General features: G+C 37.1%; 1 protein-coding gene across 5 annotated transcripts in view; it reads right to left on the minus strand.

Annotated features, from left to right (window-relative positions):
- The window catches only part of TUT7 (terminal uridylyl transferase 7), a 335,549-nt gene that overhangs the window by 16,578 nt on the left and 305,956 nt on the right, over positions 1-13,015 (minus strand). For all 5 annotated transcript variants that reach the window (XM_058445253.1, XM_058445251.1, XM_032164444.2 and 2 more), the window contains 8 exons: positions 11,318-11,375; positions 6,426-6,529; positions 5,656-5,745; positions 5,191-5,304; positions 4,940-5,017; positions 4,152-4,329; positions 899-946; positions 563-654 (listed from right to left, as the gene is read on the minus strand). In XM_058445253.1, the coding sequence (XP_058301236.1) occupies positions 563-654; positions 899-946; positions 4,152-4,329; positions 4,940-5,017; positions 5,191-5,304; positions 5,656-5,745; positions 6,426-6,529; positions 11,318-11,375 (762 nt within the window). The remainder of the gene's footprint in view (positions 1-562; positions 655-898; positions 947-4,151; positions 4,330-4,939; positions 5,018-5,190; positions 5,305-5,655; positions 5,746-6,425; positions 6,530-11,317; positions 11,376-13,015) is intronic.

Consider the following 13,015-nt stretch of genomic DNA (forward strand, 5'->3'; position numbering starts at 1 on the left):
ATCTAGTCCCTAGCCATTTTTCTCTCACTGAAATTATTTTTTTGACATAATTTTGCTTTGTTTTCAATAAATGTGGTTCCTTAAAAACTCGAGTATCAAGTTACATGAGAAGAGATAGCTGTCTGCTGCAGGAAGCACTGTTATCCCCCTAGTCCCAGCAGAAGATTTACTACTTTTTGCAAGCAGATTGGGAAATCTAGATTCTAGATATGTACAAACTGGGCTTGGCCAAGGCTGGCATCAAGCCAAATGCTGGCAGAACAGCAATGCACCTATGAAGGCTAGCACAGATAACCAGAAAAAAAAAAAGGTAATCAAAGAGGAAAACAAGAATTTAACAACCTCAAATCCATCTTCTTGCTATTTCTCTCTATTCTGATGGCTTCTACCCAGGGATGTTTAACAAAAAGGGGGGCTCTGGGAATTATTCTGTACTATAGTCATTTATTTTGGCTAGACTCACCGACTTTCTAAATATTTAAGTTACTACTGAAGTGATGTGTACAAATTAGGCACTTTATTTTTTTTATTTTTTATCTTTTGGTATTTCCAACACACTTACCATTTTTGAGGGGTAGTCTTTTGGAAATCCCTTGACAGGAATACCAAATACTCTTCTACCATTGATAAAAGCCTTCATTATAAAATTTGTCACTAAAAAGAAGAGTAAGAGCTCAATTAGGTGGGTTAAAAGGAAAAGAGATTGTATTACAAATGACAAACTACGTGGGCCTGGTAGCGCCTGTTATTCTAGCATTCTGGGAGGCTGGGGTAGGAGGATCGCTTGAGCCCAGGAGTTTGAGACCAGCCTGGGCAATAAAAGCAAGAACCTGTCTCTATTATAGAAGTAAATAAATAAGTAAAATAAAAAATAAAATTGACAAACAAAGTAACTTACTTTTCCTTGATAATCCAGCTCCAAGATTATGATTCAAATCAAACGGATCTAAGCAAAAAAATTTAAGGGCAAATAAGGTAATCAAATAGAAAATGCCACCATTCATCCAATAAGTAAAGTTCATAAAACAAGACAAGAATATCATCTACTTTGCTTATCATTAATAAGTTTTAAATTCACACGATAGAAAAGAAGTGCAAAAAAAAGTTTTAAATGATACCTGTTAAATGAGCTTAAAAGTTATAATAAAGCTAAGCAATACATATTCCTAAACGTAAGGCAAGTTTTTCCACTACCCTGTTCATCAGAATAGAGGGTACTGCTTTATATTTAAATCATTATAAAGCGTTTTATGTTATGACTGGCTGCCTATTTTTGAACAAAATACTGTTTGCAGAAGACACATTAGCCTGATATTACTTAATGACACTAGTTTTGGATGTATATAGAAGTTATAAATACATTTAAAACATTTTAGCACTAAATGTTCCCACTATGTAACAAATTTCTTAAAGATCACTTTAGAAAATAATTCATCATGGAAATTACAAAACACACTTATAAAACACACAGATATATGCATCTGTCCCAATGGCATGCCATTGGCTACCTGGATCTTGGGATACAATTTCCAGTAAAAGCTTAATATGGACTCTCATGTGATCTTACATGTCTGCATCTCAAACATCTTAGATAGCTGTATATAGGATATATTTTGGAATATTGTTTGTTAAATAACCCAGAAAATGGTAGGAACAATGAAAACAATACTAATGTCAAAGATGGATGTGAGGTGTGAATAAACTGTCTCATGAAATAAATGGGGTTAAAAGCACTATTTCTAAATCCAAATACTGTTTTATAAGTGATCTAAAATAATATACACCCATGATTCATAATTTAGACATTATGTGTAGATATCTAACTTCTATTTTTCACATCCCTAAAACAATATTCAAGAAGGCAAAGAGAAAAAAGCGATGACCTTTTTTTGGGAATCCTCTTATTGAGAACATGAAGGACTGCATGGATATAGCATACATAAGAGAAGTAAAGAAGTAAAAAGAGGCATCTTCCACTTGCCAGTTGTGCGTCTAGCGAACAGTAACTGAGGTGTACCATATTGAGATTGAGACTAACAGTTTATCGACGTACAGGACCCTTCCTTCAGCTTAACCCTGCGATAATTATTGCTATGAGAAGGTTACCTTCATCAGTTTGGTCATTCTTTCTTCAAGTGATTTTTATATGTGTATGTGTATTTTTGGTTATTTGCTTGGTGTAGTGGAGCTACTACAATATTAGCTACTGTGCAGTTAAAGAAACTACTGCTGGCTGGGCGCTGTGGCTCAGGCCTGTAATCCCAGCACTTTGGGAGGCTGAGGTGGACTAATCACCTGAGGTCAGAAGTTCAAGACCAGCCTGGCCAACATGGTGAAACACTCTCTCTACTAAAAATACAAAAACTAGCCAGGCATGGTGGTGTGTGCCTGTAGTCCCAGCTACTCTGGAGGCTGACAACAGGAGAACCCCGGAGGGTGAACCCAGGAGGCAGAGGGTGCAGTGACCTGAAATCGCACCGTTACACTCCAGCCTGGGCGACACAGTGAGACTCTGTCCCCCGCAAAAACAAAAACAAACGACTACTATCACCACTGAAATGCCTCAATTCTAAAATAGCTGGTTGTATGATTATGAATGAAGCCTTCTTTTTAGTTTAGCCTATTACTAACTGCTTGTCTGAAAGTAATGTAAAAATTAGAAGCAAAAGATAATAAACCTTCAAAACTTAAAAAAGAATACTTTAATAGGCCGGGCACGGTGGCTCACGCCTGTAATCCCAGCACTTTGGGAGGCTGAAGTGGGCCGGATCACCTGAGGTGAGGAATTCGAAACTAGCCTAGCCAACATGGTAAACCCCGTCTCTACTAAAAATACAAAAAAATTAGCCAGGCGTGGTGGCACGGCATCCTGTAATCCCAGCTACTCAGGAGTCTGAGGTACAAGAATCACTTGAACCCGGGAGGTGGAGGTTGCAGTGAGCCAAGATTGCGCCATTGCACTCCAGCCTGGAAGACAAAGTGAGACTGTCTCAAGAGAAAAAAAAAAGTAATACCTCAGTAAGTGACAGATGATGATAAGAACTGCAGTGATAATGAAAAGGAGTAGTAAGTCAAAACTTCTATGTGTTTGATACATGAGATCTTTAAAAAGTCAAAACTATATCTGTAACCCATGGTGATCTGAAATTCATTTTACAAAAGTTCACTGTATTTTAATACTGCCAATAGGCAGAAATAATAAAACCACAACTTAGAATAGTACGTATTATTTATGTGATACAAACACATTAAAAAATAAAAATTTAAAAATCTTATTAAAATTAAAAAAATATTTCTTAGGTCATTTCGCAGCTAAAGCATTTAAATTCCATTTTGTCTTAAAATAAGAATCCCACAAATTGGAAATAAACAATCAACTATTAGCATCGATGGCTCCAATAGATCACCACATTCAATAGAAAAAGAAAAGGCGGCCAAGCGCAGTGGCTCAGGTCTGTAATCCCAGCACTTTGGGAGGCTGAGGTGGGTGATCACCTGAGGTCACAGGAGTTCAAGACCAGCCTGGCCAACATGGTGAAACCCCATCTCTATTAAAAGTACAAAAATTTAGCCAGTTGTGGTGGTGGGCGCCTGTAATCCCAGCTACTCAGGTGGCTGAGGCAGGAGAATTGCTTGAACTCAGGGGGCGGAGGTTGCAGTGAGCCGAGATAGCGCTACTGCACTCCACCCTGGGCAACAAGAGCAAAACTCCATCTCAAAAAATAAAAAAATAGAAAAAGAAAAGGCTTCCATATGGTCAAAATAAATGTCAAAATTTATATACAATTACTTATAGGTGAACTCCATCAGTAGCAAATGAAGATCTTGAAAATTCACTTAGTGGCACTCTTCAAACCCCCGAACAGGAAGGTTGTAAAAGTCCCACTTTCTTGAAGCCGACTAATCACTACTGCTGCCTTATCCTTCAGTATGTGTCCAACAATAGCAAAAAATTTGTCATGGTGAAATCGCTTCAGTCATTTAAAAACAAATCTGAAGGCTGGAAAGAGAAAAGTTGGCCTGGTATGGACAATGAGACTGGGGCACAGCACACCCCAAGCAGCTGGAAGAGCTCTGCAAGGAGGAAGAACAATGTCCTTATAGTTCGAGCTCTATAGTCTATTCGACTTCAAGTTTAATTTTATTCATACCTTCAATAACAATGTATTTTGAGGTCCACTGTTTCTTAAAAGTTGTAAGCAGACTTTTTCTCCTGATGCTAATAACATGTTCTTTAAAATCAAATTCCTCTGTGTAGAAACGAAGAAGGCCCAACCATAACTGCCCAACAGATTCTGTATTTTTTCCACATTCTGGCCAATAGGTAGGCTAGAAATAGAAGGGAACAAGGGATACTATGGTTTTTAGTGAAGTGTTCATATCAATATTCATTTGTATCTTAGGGAGTAAATTTGGATTTATTTCTAATTAACTAGAGCTCAATTATGCAACTTTTCTTTCATATTTAAAAACATAATTTAAGTAAGTTTATTAATCTCTACTCTATGACTTGGAGATAGGAAGAGCTCAGAGTTTTCAGTGTCAAGTCTCGGAACACGTTAGTCAGAAGATCCAGAAATAGATTCTAAGAGCCTTGATGATACGTAGGTTAATAGACCTCTTAAGCTCAATGAAAGTCTTTCTAAACTCTGGGTACATAAACCACAGAACAAATATTCATTCACTTGGAATAAGGTTACTTAACCACTTGGAATTATTAGGCATTAAAGAAATACTGGATATAGGCCCTAGAAATTCACTTGGCTTAGTAAAAATATTTTCACATCAAAGAAAACATCTGAAAACACTATTTTTTTTTTACTATCATAAGACATATATATATACAACAAGCAATAAAATAGTTGTTGACCATCTACACTGTAGTATAGCTAATTTTTAGTCAAGGATATAGGAAAATCTTTACTCTTAAAATACGTACCAGTTCATCTATTTGATCAAAAAAATAAATATTCCAGCCATCAACAAATATTTCAGGTTTCTTTTCACCTTTGTATATCTGAAATTAATTTTTAAACTATTAGTATGGATTACAAACTTAATGCATTGATACAAAAACTTCTAGGAAAATAGGTAAAAAATTAACTACAGAACCACAGAATTTTAGAGGAGGAGAAAGGCTCAGAGATCACTACTTTTCCAGATAAGAAATACAATTTCATTCACTAATACCTCTTGAAGGACAGGAATGACTGGTGGATTCCTCTGCTGGAGAAAATATAGCACCATAAGAGTATATGCATACGATGATAAGCTGCCTCTAGATGCATCACCAATATCACACATCTAGACGGAAGGAAAACCAAGAACAAAGGAAAGGTCTGTTGTCTGCTAACTTTGCATCCATTCTATTATCACTAAAAGTAAAGTGCATATTTTGAAGACTAATATAAAAATCACATTTTCAAAGGCAAAACCAATCCAACCTAGCAAAGCAGTGGACAGCTGGCTACGTGCAAGATCAGGTCATTGTATAAAATTCAGAACAAAATTTTAGCTTTCTTCATAGGGTCTCCCAAATAGCTACATGAAGCATTTCACATGACTATAGTTCATTAAAAAATAGATTTATGTTTTCAACAATGTTTAAAGATGCAATGAAATTTCCTGACAAGTCACAATAGGAAGCATACTCACCTTTGTAAATACTTTCATGGTATAGCACAAATATTTCACTCTGGGATCAATGGCGGAATAAGCAGATAAAAGCCTTGTGTTATGAAGGGCCTGTTAAAAGGGAAATAACACTATAAGACTAACAATGAAGTGTAGAGGGTTTTTTTTTTTTTGGTTGTTGTTTTGAATAATGGAGATGGGATCTATGTTGCCCAGGCTGGTCATGAACTCCTGGGCTCAAGTGATCCTCCCCCATCAGCCTCCCAAAGTGCTGGGATTACAAGCATGAGCCACCACGCAAGCCTAGATGAAAAGTTTTAAACTGGAATATTCTAAATAGGTTTACGGTCTGATTCATTTTAGGAAGAAAACATTTCAACTGAAATTAACCTTTTGTTTTTTTCCCTAAAGACAATCTTCATTAACTTACTAGATAATAATAAAGAATTATAAGTAACATCTGACCTCACGGCTTTTATACGTCCTTGGTCTGAACATCTAGAAAATAAGGGCTGGTGAAATAAACAATCAGTTCCCTTTCAGTAGATATAAGATCTGTCTGCACAAACACCCCTAAAGGGTCAGAGAGGTCTTATAAATCCCTGAAACATATCTGAATTATCTTAGAATCCTCAGCCTCAGAACACTGCCAGGTTCACAGCAAGTAAGCATAATAACTCTTGAAAGATTGACTAAGATCAAATGAATGACTTCTTTAACTTGAGGTTTTTGCAAGGTGAGACATTTGTTCCCTTAATCTCTCTAAACAAAAAGCCTGAAAAATATCTTACCAATGTGTTATACAAACTGATATCTACTTCCAGACCACTTCTCAAATGGAAGAACTTCACAATTGGCACCTTTGCTGTTGTAATAGGTAAGATGTTTCTCAGACCTAAGTTGGGAAATAAAATGTTATCATTAAATACAGCAGCTGGGGATATGAGTAACTCTTATGTCAATGTTTCAATATAAAATGGTGTAAACCTAACTTTGGCCTGTTTCACTGCATTCATTAGGACTTGTCAAAGAATTCTGTTATTAACAAACGTCTGGGAAGATTAGTCTGGCAAAGTTTACATTTATTAAACATATTGATATTAGAACTACAAGAATCAAACAGTCACTCCCCTCTGGGAACTTACTGGATCATACATGTACGCGTGGGCATGTGTGTATATGCATGTGTATGTGGTTGTCAGTAAGACAAATACCAAAACAGAGGAAACTACTACAGAGTCTGAACTATGTGGTTCCCACCTGTTCTCTCCATGTGACTATATCTAATTTGAAGAACAGCCTAAGGGACAATTATCCTCCAAACAAGTTACTCACCTTAAAGCTAGAAGTTATGAAGTTAACAGGAATTAACTTCAATAGGAGAGAGGAAATTGCCTGAGCTAAGCTTTGAAAAAGAGGGAGAAAACCCAGCAAAAATAGTGACAGTTGAGCGAATTTACCAGGCAAGGCAAACTGTACACAAAAAGTGTAGATGCCTGAAATAGAATGGTATGTTCAGGGAAGTTCCAGAGAATTGTGTAGGTTACCGAATGAACTTGAGGGAATGGAATATGAGGCATAGGAGATGGTGGAGAAACTGGGAAGGGTCTAACTACAGAACATACACATTTTGCTAAGAATTATCCTTAGAATCAAAGAGGAGCCAATGAACTGCTCTAAGGTGGGAGGAAGCACTGACCACATCTAGTTAGATAACACCCCTGGCAGTGGACAGACTGGAGGCACCAGGAATAGAGGCAGGGTGACTACTTATGAAAAATAACTGGGTGTGAACTTTCATGGTGGCATGGGAATACACAGAAGAAGCAAGGCATGTTTGAGAGCATCTGTAACTGGATGGGAAGCTAAGGGTAGTAAGAGAGGATCTGGGCTTTCGGAGTAAGAGCTATCACTTCCTGAGCACCTAATGCATGATAGGGATATGTGAAGAGTCCTTTACAAACATTACCTCCTTAGGTTTATCACCCTCATCTTACAGATGAGGAAACAGAGACCCAGAAAGATTCGCTAGCTTAGGAATATGCAGCTGGTAAATTGTGGAGCTGGAATTCAAATCTAGGTAAGATTGACTCCCAACTTATACTGAACCTAGTGTGGGTCAGGCTAATTATCATTTCACCCATTTTGTTGATTCCAAGGATGCCAGTATCAACAACCATGAAAGAGGATTCGGAAGGAAGGGCAGATTAATGGAGTTGGTTGCTGCAGAAGGGAAGCGGTAAAGTGAAAGATAAGCTCATTCTGAGATGTCAGAGTTTGAGTTTCTTCTGAGAGAGCTAAATGGTGGTTCCTAAAAAGCAGATACATAGTGATCATATCATAGAACACAGGACAAAATAAGTAGGTAGAAGACATTTCAGGAAAAAATCTGTGTGCCAGACAGAGGAAATGAAACTTAATCTGATGGAGAAAGGGGGCAAGGAAGCTCACTTTACTGAATACTTAGAATATGCTAGGCTTTGCACTTTACGTATTATCTTTCTTAAATGCCATAGAATTGTTATTTCCACTTTAGAGATGAGGAACTGAGTGCTTGTTATGAAGCTGAGTGACTTTCTGGGATTGCACAGCCAGCAAGGGGGAGATAGAATTTAAAATCAGAGTCTGATTCCAGGACCTCCACCTAGTACTTTGCTATTTTGCCTCTAAATTAGACAGAGGCCCTTTTCTTCACATCCTTCCCATTCTGGAATTTGACACTGTTGATCATTACAACACTTCAAAGTCTCGGATTTATTCACAGCATATCTTCCCAGTTCCTTTTCAGTCTCTTTTCTTAATTTCTGTCTAGTCTCTTTCTCTCAATCTCTCTCTTTTTCTTCAAGGCTTTCAATGCAAAAAAACTGTTTTATTTTCATCTTCAATTCTGACTGGCAACCCCATATTTCTAATTGCTTTCTAGAATGTTAAGTCTTGGAGATTATATGCTCATGGCAAACTAAACACTTTCACACAGGTGTTCTCTGCAAACATTCCTGGTTCTCAAATACTCAGATAGTGACCTCAATCCTTACTTCCTACTTGCAGGTACCAAATCTAGGAAATTTTCCCACTTGGAATCTCTCATATCTTTTTCCTGTTAGCACCAGTGGCACCCTGGCTGAGGTCCTGCTGCCCTGTCGTCTAGATTATACTTTCCCTAAAATACCACACCAGCTGCCTAAAAATCTTATGTTATGCTTTTATTGGGTCCTTTCCCTCCTGAAGAAACTTCAGTGCTTCCAAATATCTATAGACTTCATCTTATCTCCTAGTATTTCCCATTTGAAAATCTCCAAATGTACCAATCTTCTCACTGCTCTCCAAAATATCCCACAGTCTCACATTCACATCTATGCACTTAGAAATAATTTCTTTTCCCATCCTTTTCAAATCACATTCACCATCATCTGAGATTATAGCAACCTCCATCTCTTCCATCAACCTCCCCTGTGCAACTCTTTCCCACATTCTCTCTTCTTAGAAGTTATTTAATTGAATATTACCTTACATTGTTACATAGTTTGGAAGATTACCTTACCTCTTAAGATATGGAAGCTTTCAAAAGAAAAACATACAGATTTTTTTACTTTTCCACCATCCCTAAGTGCCCAACACAGTGCTGTGCACATAGGAGGCACCCAATAAAATACCTGGGGAGACTGTTTTAAAGATACGAAGTTTTAAACACAGCCCTCTAGATGTTACAAAATTCTTGTTCCAGGCAATCTGCATTCCATTATTACTATAAATCATCTGTGTGCCTAAGTCATTTCTAATCTAAAAATGATCTGTTTTTAACATCGTTCCTTCTTAGGAAACATATACTGAGGTATTCAGGGGAAAGGACATAATGTCTACAGCTTAATCTCAAATGGTACAGGAAGAAATTGAGAGCAAGCAAAAGATGGAATGATGAATCAAATATGGAAAATGTTAATTGGTGGATCTGAATAAAAGCTATATGTGGAACTCTTTATGCAACTTTTACTGCTTTCCTTTAAATGTGAAATTAAATTATTTCAAAACACAAAGTAAAATCTAGCTCAGTACTAAAAAATTAATAGTCATGCTAACTTAGTACTTTAGTTTCCTTGCACAACCTTCAAAACAAAACAAAACAAAACAAAATACATCATCTTTAGAGGCGGAATTCCCAAGTTAAGGGAAATGTTTACTTCAATGACTAAAGAAAAGTATATCAATGCACTTTTTTTTCTTTTTTTTTTATATTGTTCTGCCCTCTGTGAACAAATCAATGTACATTTAAAAAAACAAAGCCTAACCCAATTTCTGTATACTTTAGGTTAATTTTTATTGGGAATAAACCAAAATTGATTTTTTTCCTCCTGTTATTTAAACAACATGGTATGCACTTTATTAACTCCTGGGGAAAAAATTTCAAAGAAAAGTGGCACTCAAGGTATATATATATGTGTGTCTAGGTGTATGTGCATGTTCATGCTGTGACTTAAAGTCTGTTCCTAACCGAAATGTACAAAAACTTTTCATGGACAGACCATGGATTTTAACTTCCTCAGGACAGGGGCCATACATTGTTCACTTTCATTTTCAGCTGTTAGCACAGAAGTTTGCTGAACTATATTTTAAAAGAAGATTTTCACTGTTAACAGTATCCATAGCTGCCATGACAACGAAAGAATATGTTAACAGCATTTCAATTCTGTGCATGGTTTACAAAATCTATACATTTTATAGCTGTAAATACTCTAGAAATTACCCAGTCCAGATGTCTCAATTTATCAACGAAAAAAAGAGATCAGGCCAAGCGTAGTGGCTCACACCTGTAATCCCAGCCCTTTGGGAGGCCAAGGCAGGAGGATCACTTGAGCCCAGGAGTTCAGAGACTAGCCTGGACAACCTAGCAAGATCCCATTTCTTAAAAAAAGAGATCGCTTCAAGTGAAGGACTTGTTCAGGGTCATATACAGCTTGTTGAGCAGAACAGCTGCAAATTCAACCCACAAGCCCAGTCTGGGGTGCCTTCCTTGACACTTCACACCATTAGCAACTCCTACACTTTGACTTACACAACGCCAACAAAGGAAAAGGATTTACAGCCTTTCTTGCCTGTCTGGTGTAGGCTTTGTCTTGAAATAAAACTGAGCTAGGCAACAATATGCACATAAATTATCACCAATTCCTCAGTCTTTCATACTTAAGCATACGAGATTTTAGACATTAATATTGCAATTATTCTATGAATGAGCCACTATACTGCTTCATGGCATTAGTAAACTCTAAATACAATTGGCCTTTCATGTCTGTGGGTCCTGCATCCCCATATCCAATCAAACACAAACCAAAAATATTTGAGGGAAAAAAGCAACTAATAAAAAACTAACGATACAACAATAAAAAAATACAAATAAAAAATACAGTATAACAACTATTTACATAATATTTACACTGTATTAGATATTATAAGTAACCTAGAGATGACTAAAACTATATGGAAGGATGTATATAGGTTATATGTAAATACTATGCCATTTTAGATAAGGAACTTGAGCATCTAAGGATTTTTTTTTATCTGCTGGGGAAGGGAGGGTGAGGGGCGATGGGTGGGCCTGGAACTAATACCCCATGGATACCGAGGGAAGACTATAGAAAACACTAATTAAAAAGTCAGAAATATTTTTAGAAAAAATTTACAGAGGTACCTGAATGTTTTCTGAGGACTCTTGCTAATTCTTCAATAGTTCTGACACAGTCCAATCCCTGCAACAAAGAAGGCATAAAGAACTTAACCAAAACTGGAAGACAGGTTCTGAAACTGGCTATAGTTTCCATTACCTTCAGAAATAATGTAATTAATTTCAAGTCAGTCTATATATATATTTTTCCTTTCTAGTTGGGTATTACGAGTCAGTATTCAAAGGAAATATCCTGAGGGTACAAAACCCACTAAATACCCTACTTCCTAATTGTTTTTGGGTGTGCAACAAAGGCTAAAATCAGTCAGGAAGCCTATGGACCTAGGGCTTCCAAAAAAGTCTCTGAACCATGGTTGAGGACCTTCATTTCTTCCCCTCCACATAGTATCACTCGGACGTACCCCATGTCCCAGAATATATGAGAGGAGGCTTCTGTGCCCCAGCTCATTTATTCTAAGTAGACCTTCTATAGTTTAAGAGTTGAGGAATTGCTGTGGAGAGTGATTAAGCTCAAATTATTTCCCTATAGGACTAGCCAGAATTATAATGCATATAACTAAAGTCATACAGCAAATATAAATAGTCTTTGATAAATCATTCTTAAAAACATTTGGGCTGACTCAACATACGCCTTTTTGATGGTTATAAAAATCCCAGAACATACTTGGAATGTTACTTTAGAAATGCCCTCAAAACTAGTTTACAAGCCATGTAAAAAAATAAATAAATAAACCTTGAGGATGTATGATAGGGTCATTCCATATGTTGAGCCAATCTTGCTTATATACTTTATTCGAATTCAGGCTAGATCACTTTTGATTATTTTCCCAAATCAGATACATCCTCAAAATAGAAAGACTTGAAACTAAGAAAAGGTACAAAAAGGTCTTCAGCAACAGCAGCATCATTCATTTGGATATCTAGCATTTGGACTGCTGTTAAGGATTTAAAAGAATAGGGACTCAGCACTTCTCAGACTTTATACCTTTATATAGTGTTTTATATTTTATAAATGCCTTCAGATATCCCAGGGCCTGGCAAGCTTGTTTTGCTTTGCACGCCATATGGTCTCTTACAACTACTAAACTCCGTACTTACAGAGTGAAAGCAGCCATAGACATTACATATGTGAATGGGTGTGATTCTGTCCCAATAAAACTTTATTTACAAAAACAGGCAGTGGGGGGCTGAATTGCCCAAGGGCCATCGTTTGCTGACTCGTGACCTACATGATCCATGATAATGTGTACAAAAATCAGCAGAGGCAGGAGGAACAGATACTATACTTTACCGATTATTTACCAAAGACCACATGTTTAGGTACTGATGAAACCAAGTTTGTCTCAAATCCAGGCCTCTGGACTCTAAGGTTAGTACTCTTATCATTTACCACACTGCCTGTCTGGTAATAAACTTTACAGATAACCTTACGTGGGTGTGTGATCCAAGTCAGCATAGTAGCCAAGCCAATGGGACACTGGAGAGGCTGGTTTGGCTATGTAGAATCCCCAGGCAACACTTTCCAATCCACTTTTTGCTACAGGGTGAAAGTATAACCTTTCTACTCCTCACATTCCTCACAACCTTTCCAAGCCTCTTCATGTATTTGGCCAGAGACTGTGCCAAACAGCACACTCTATATGGTATGCCCTGATAAATTTGGAAAATACCAAGCTGTAATGCCAGTCTAGATTGGTTAAATCA

Source organism: Hylobates moloch, unplaced genomic scaffold (assembly GCF_009828535.3).
Source record: "Hylobates moloch isolate HMO894 unplaced genomic scaffold, HMol_V3 SCAFFOLD_10, whole genome shotgun sequence".
Classification (NCBI taxonomy): Eukaryota; Metazoa; Chordata; class Mammalia; order Primates; family Hylobatidae; genus Hylobates; species Hylobates moloch.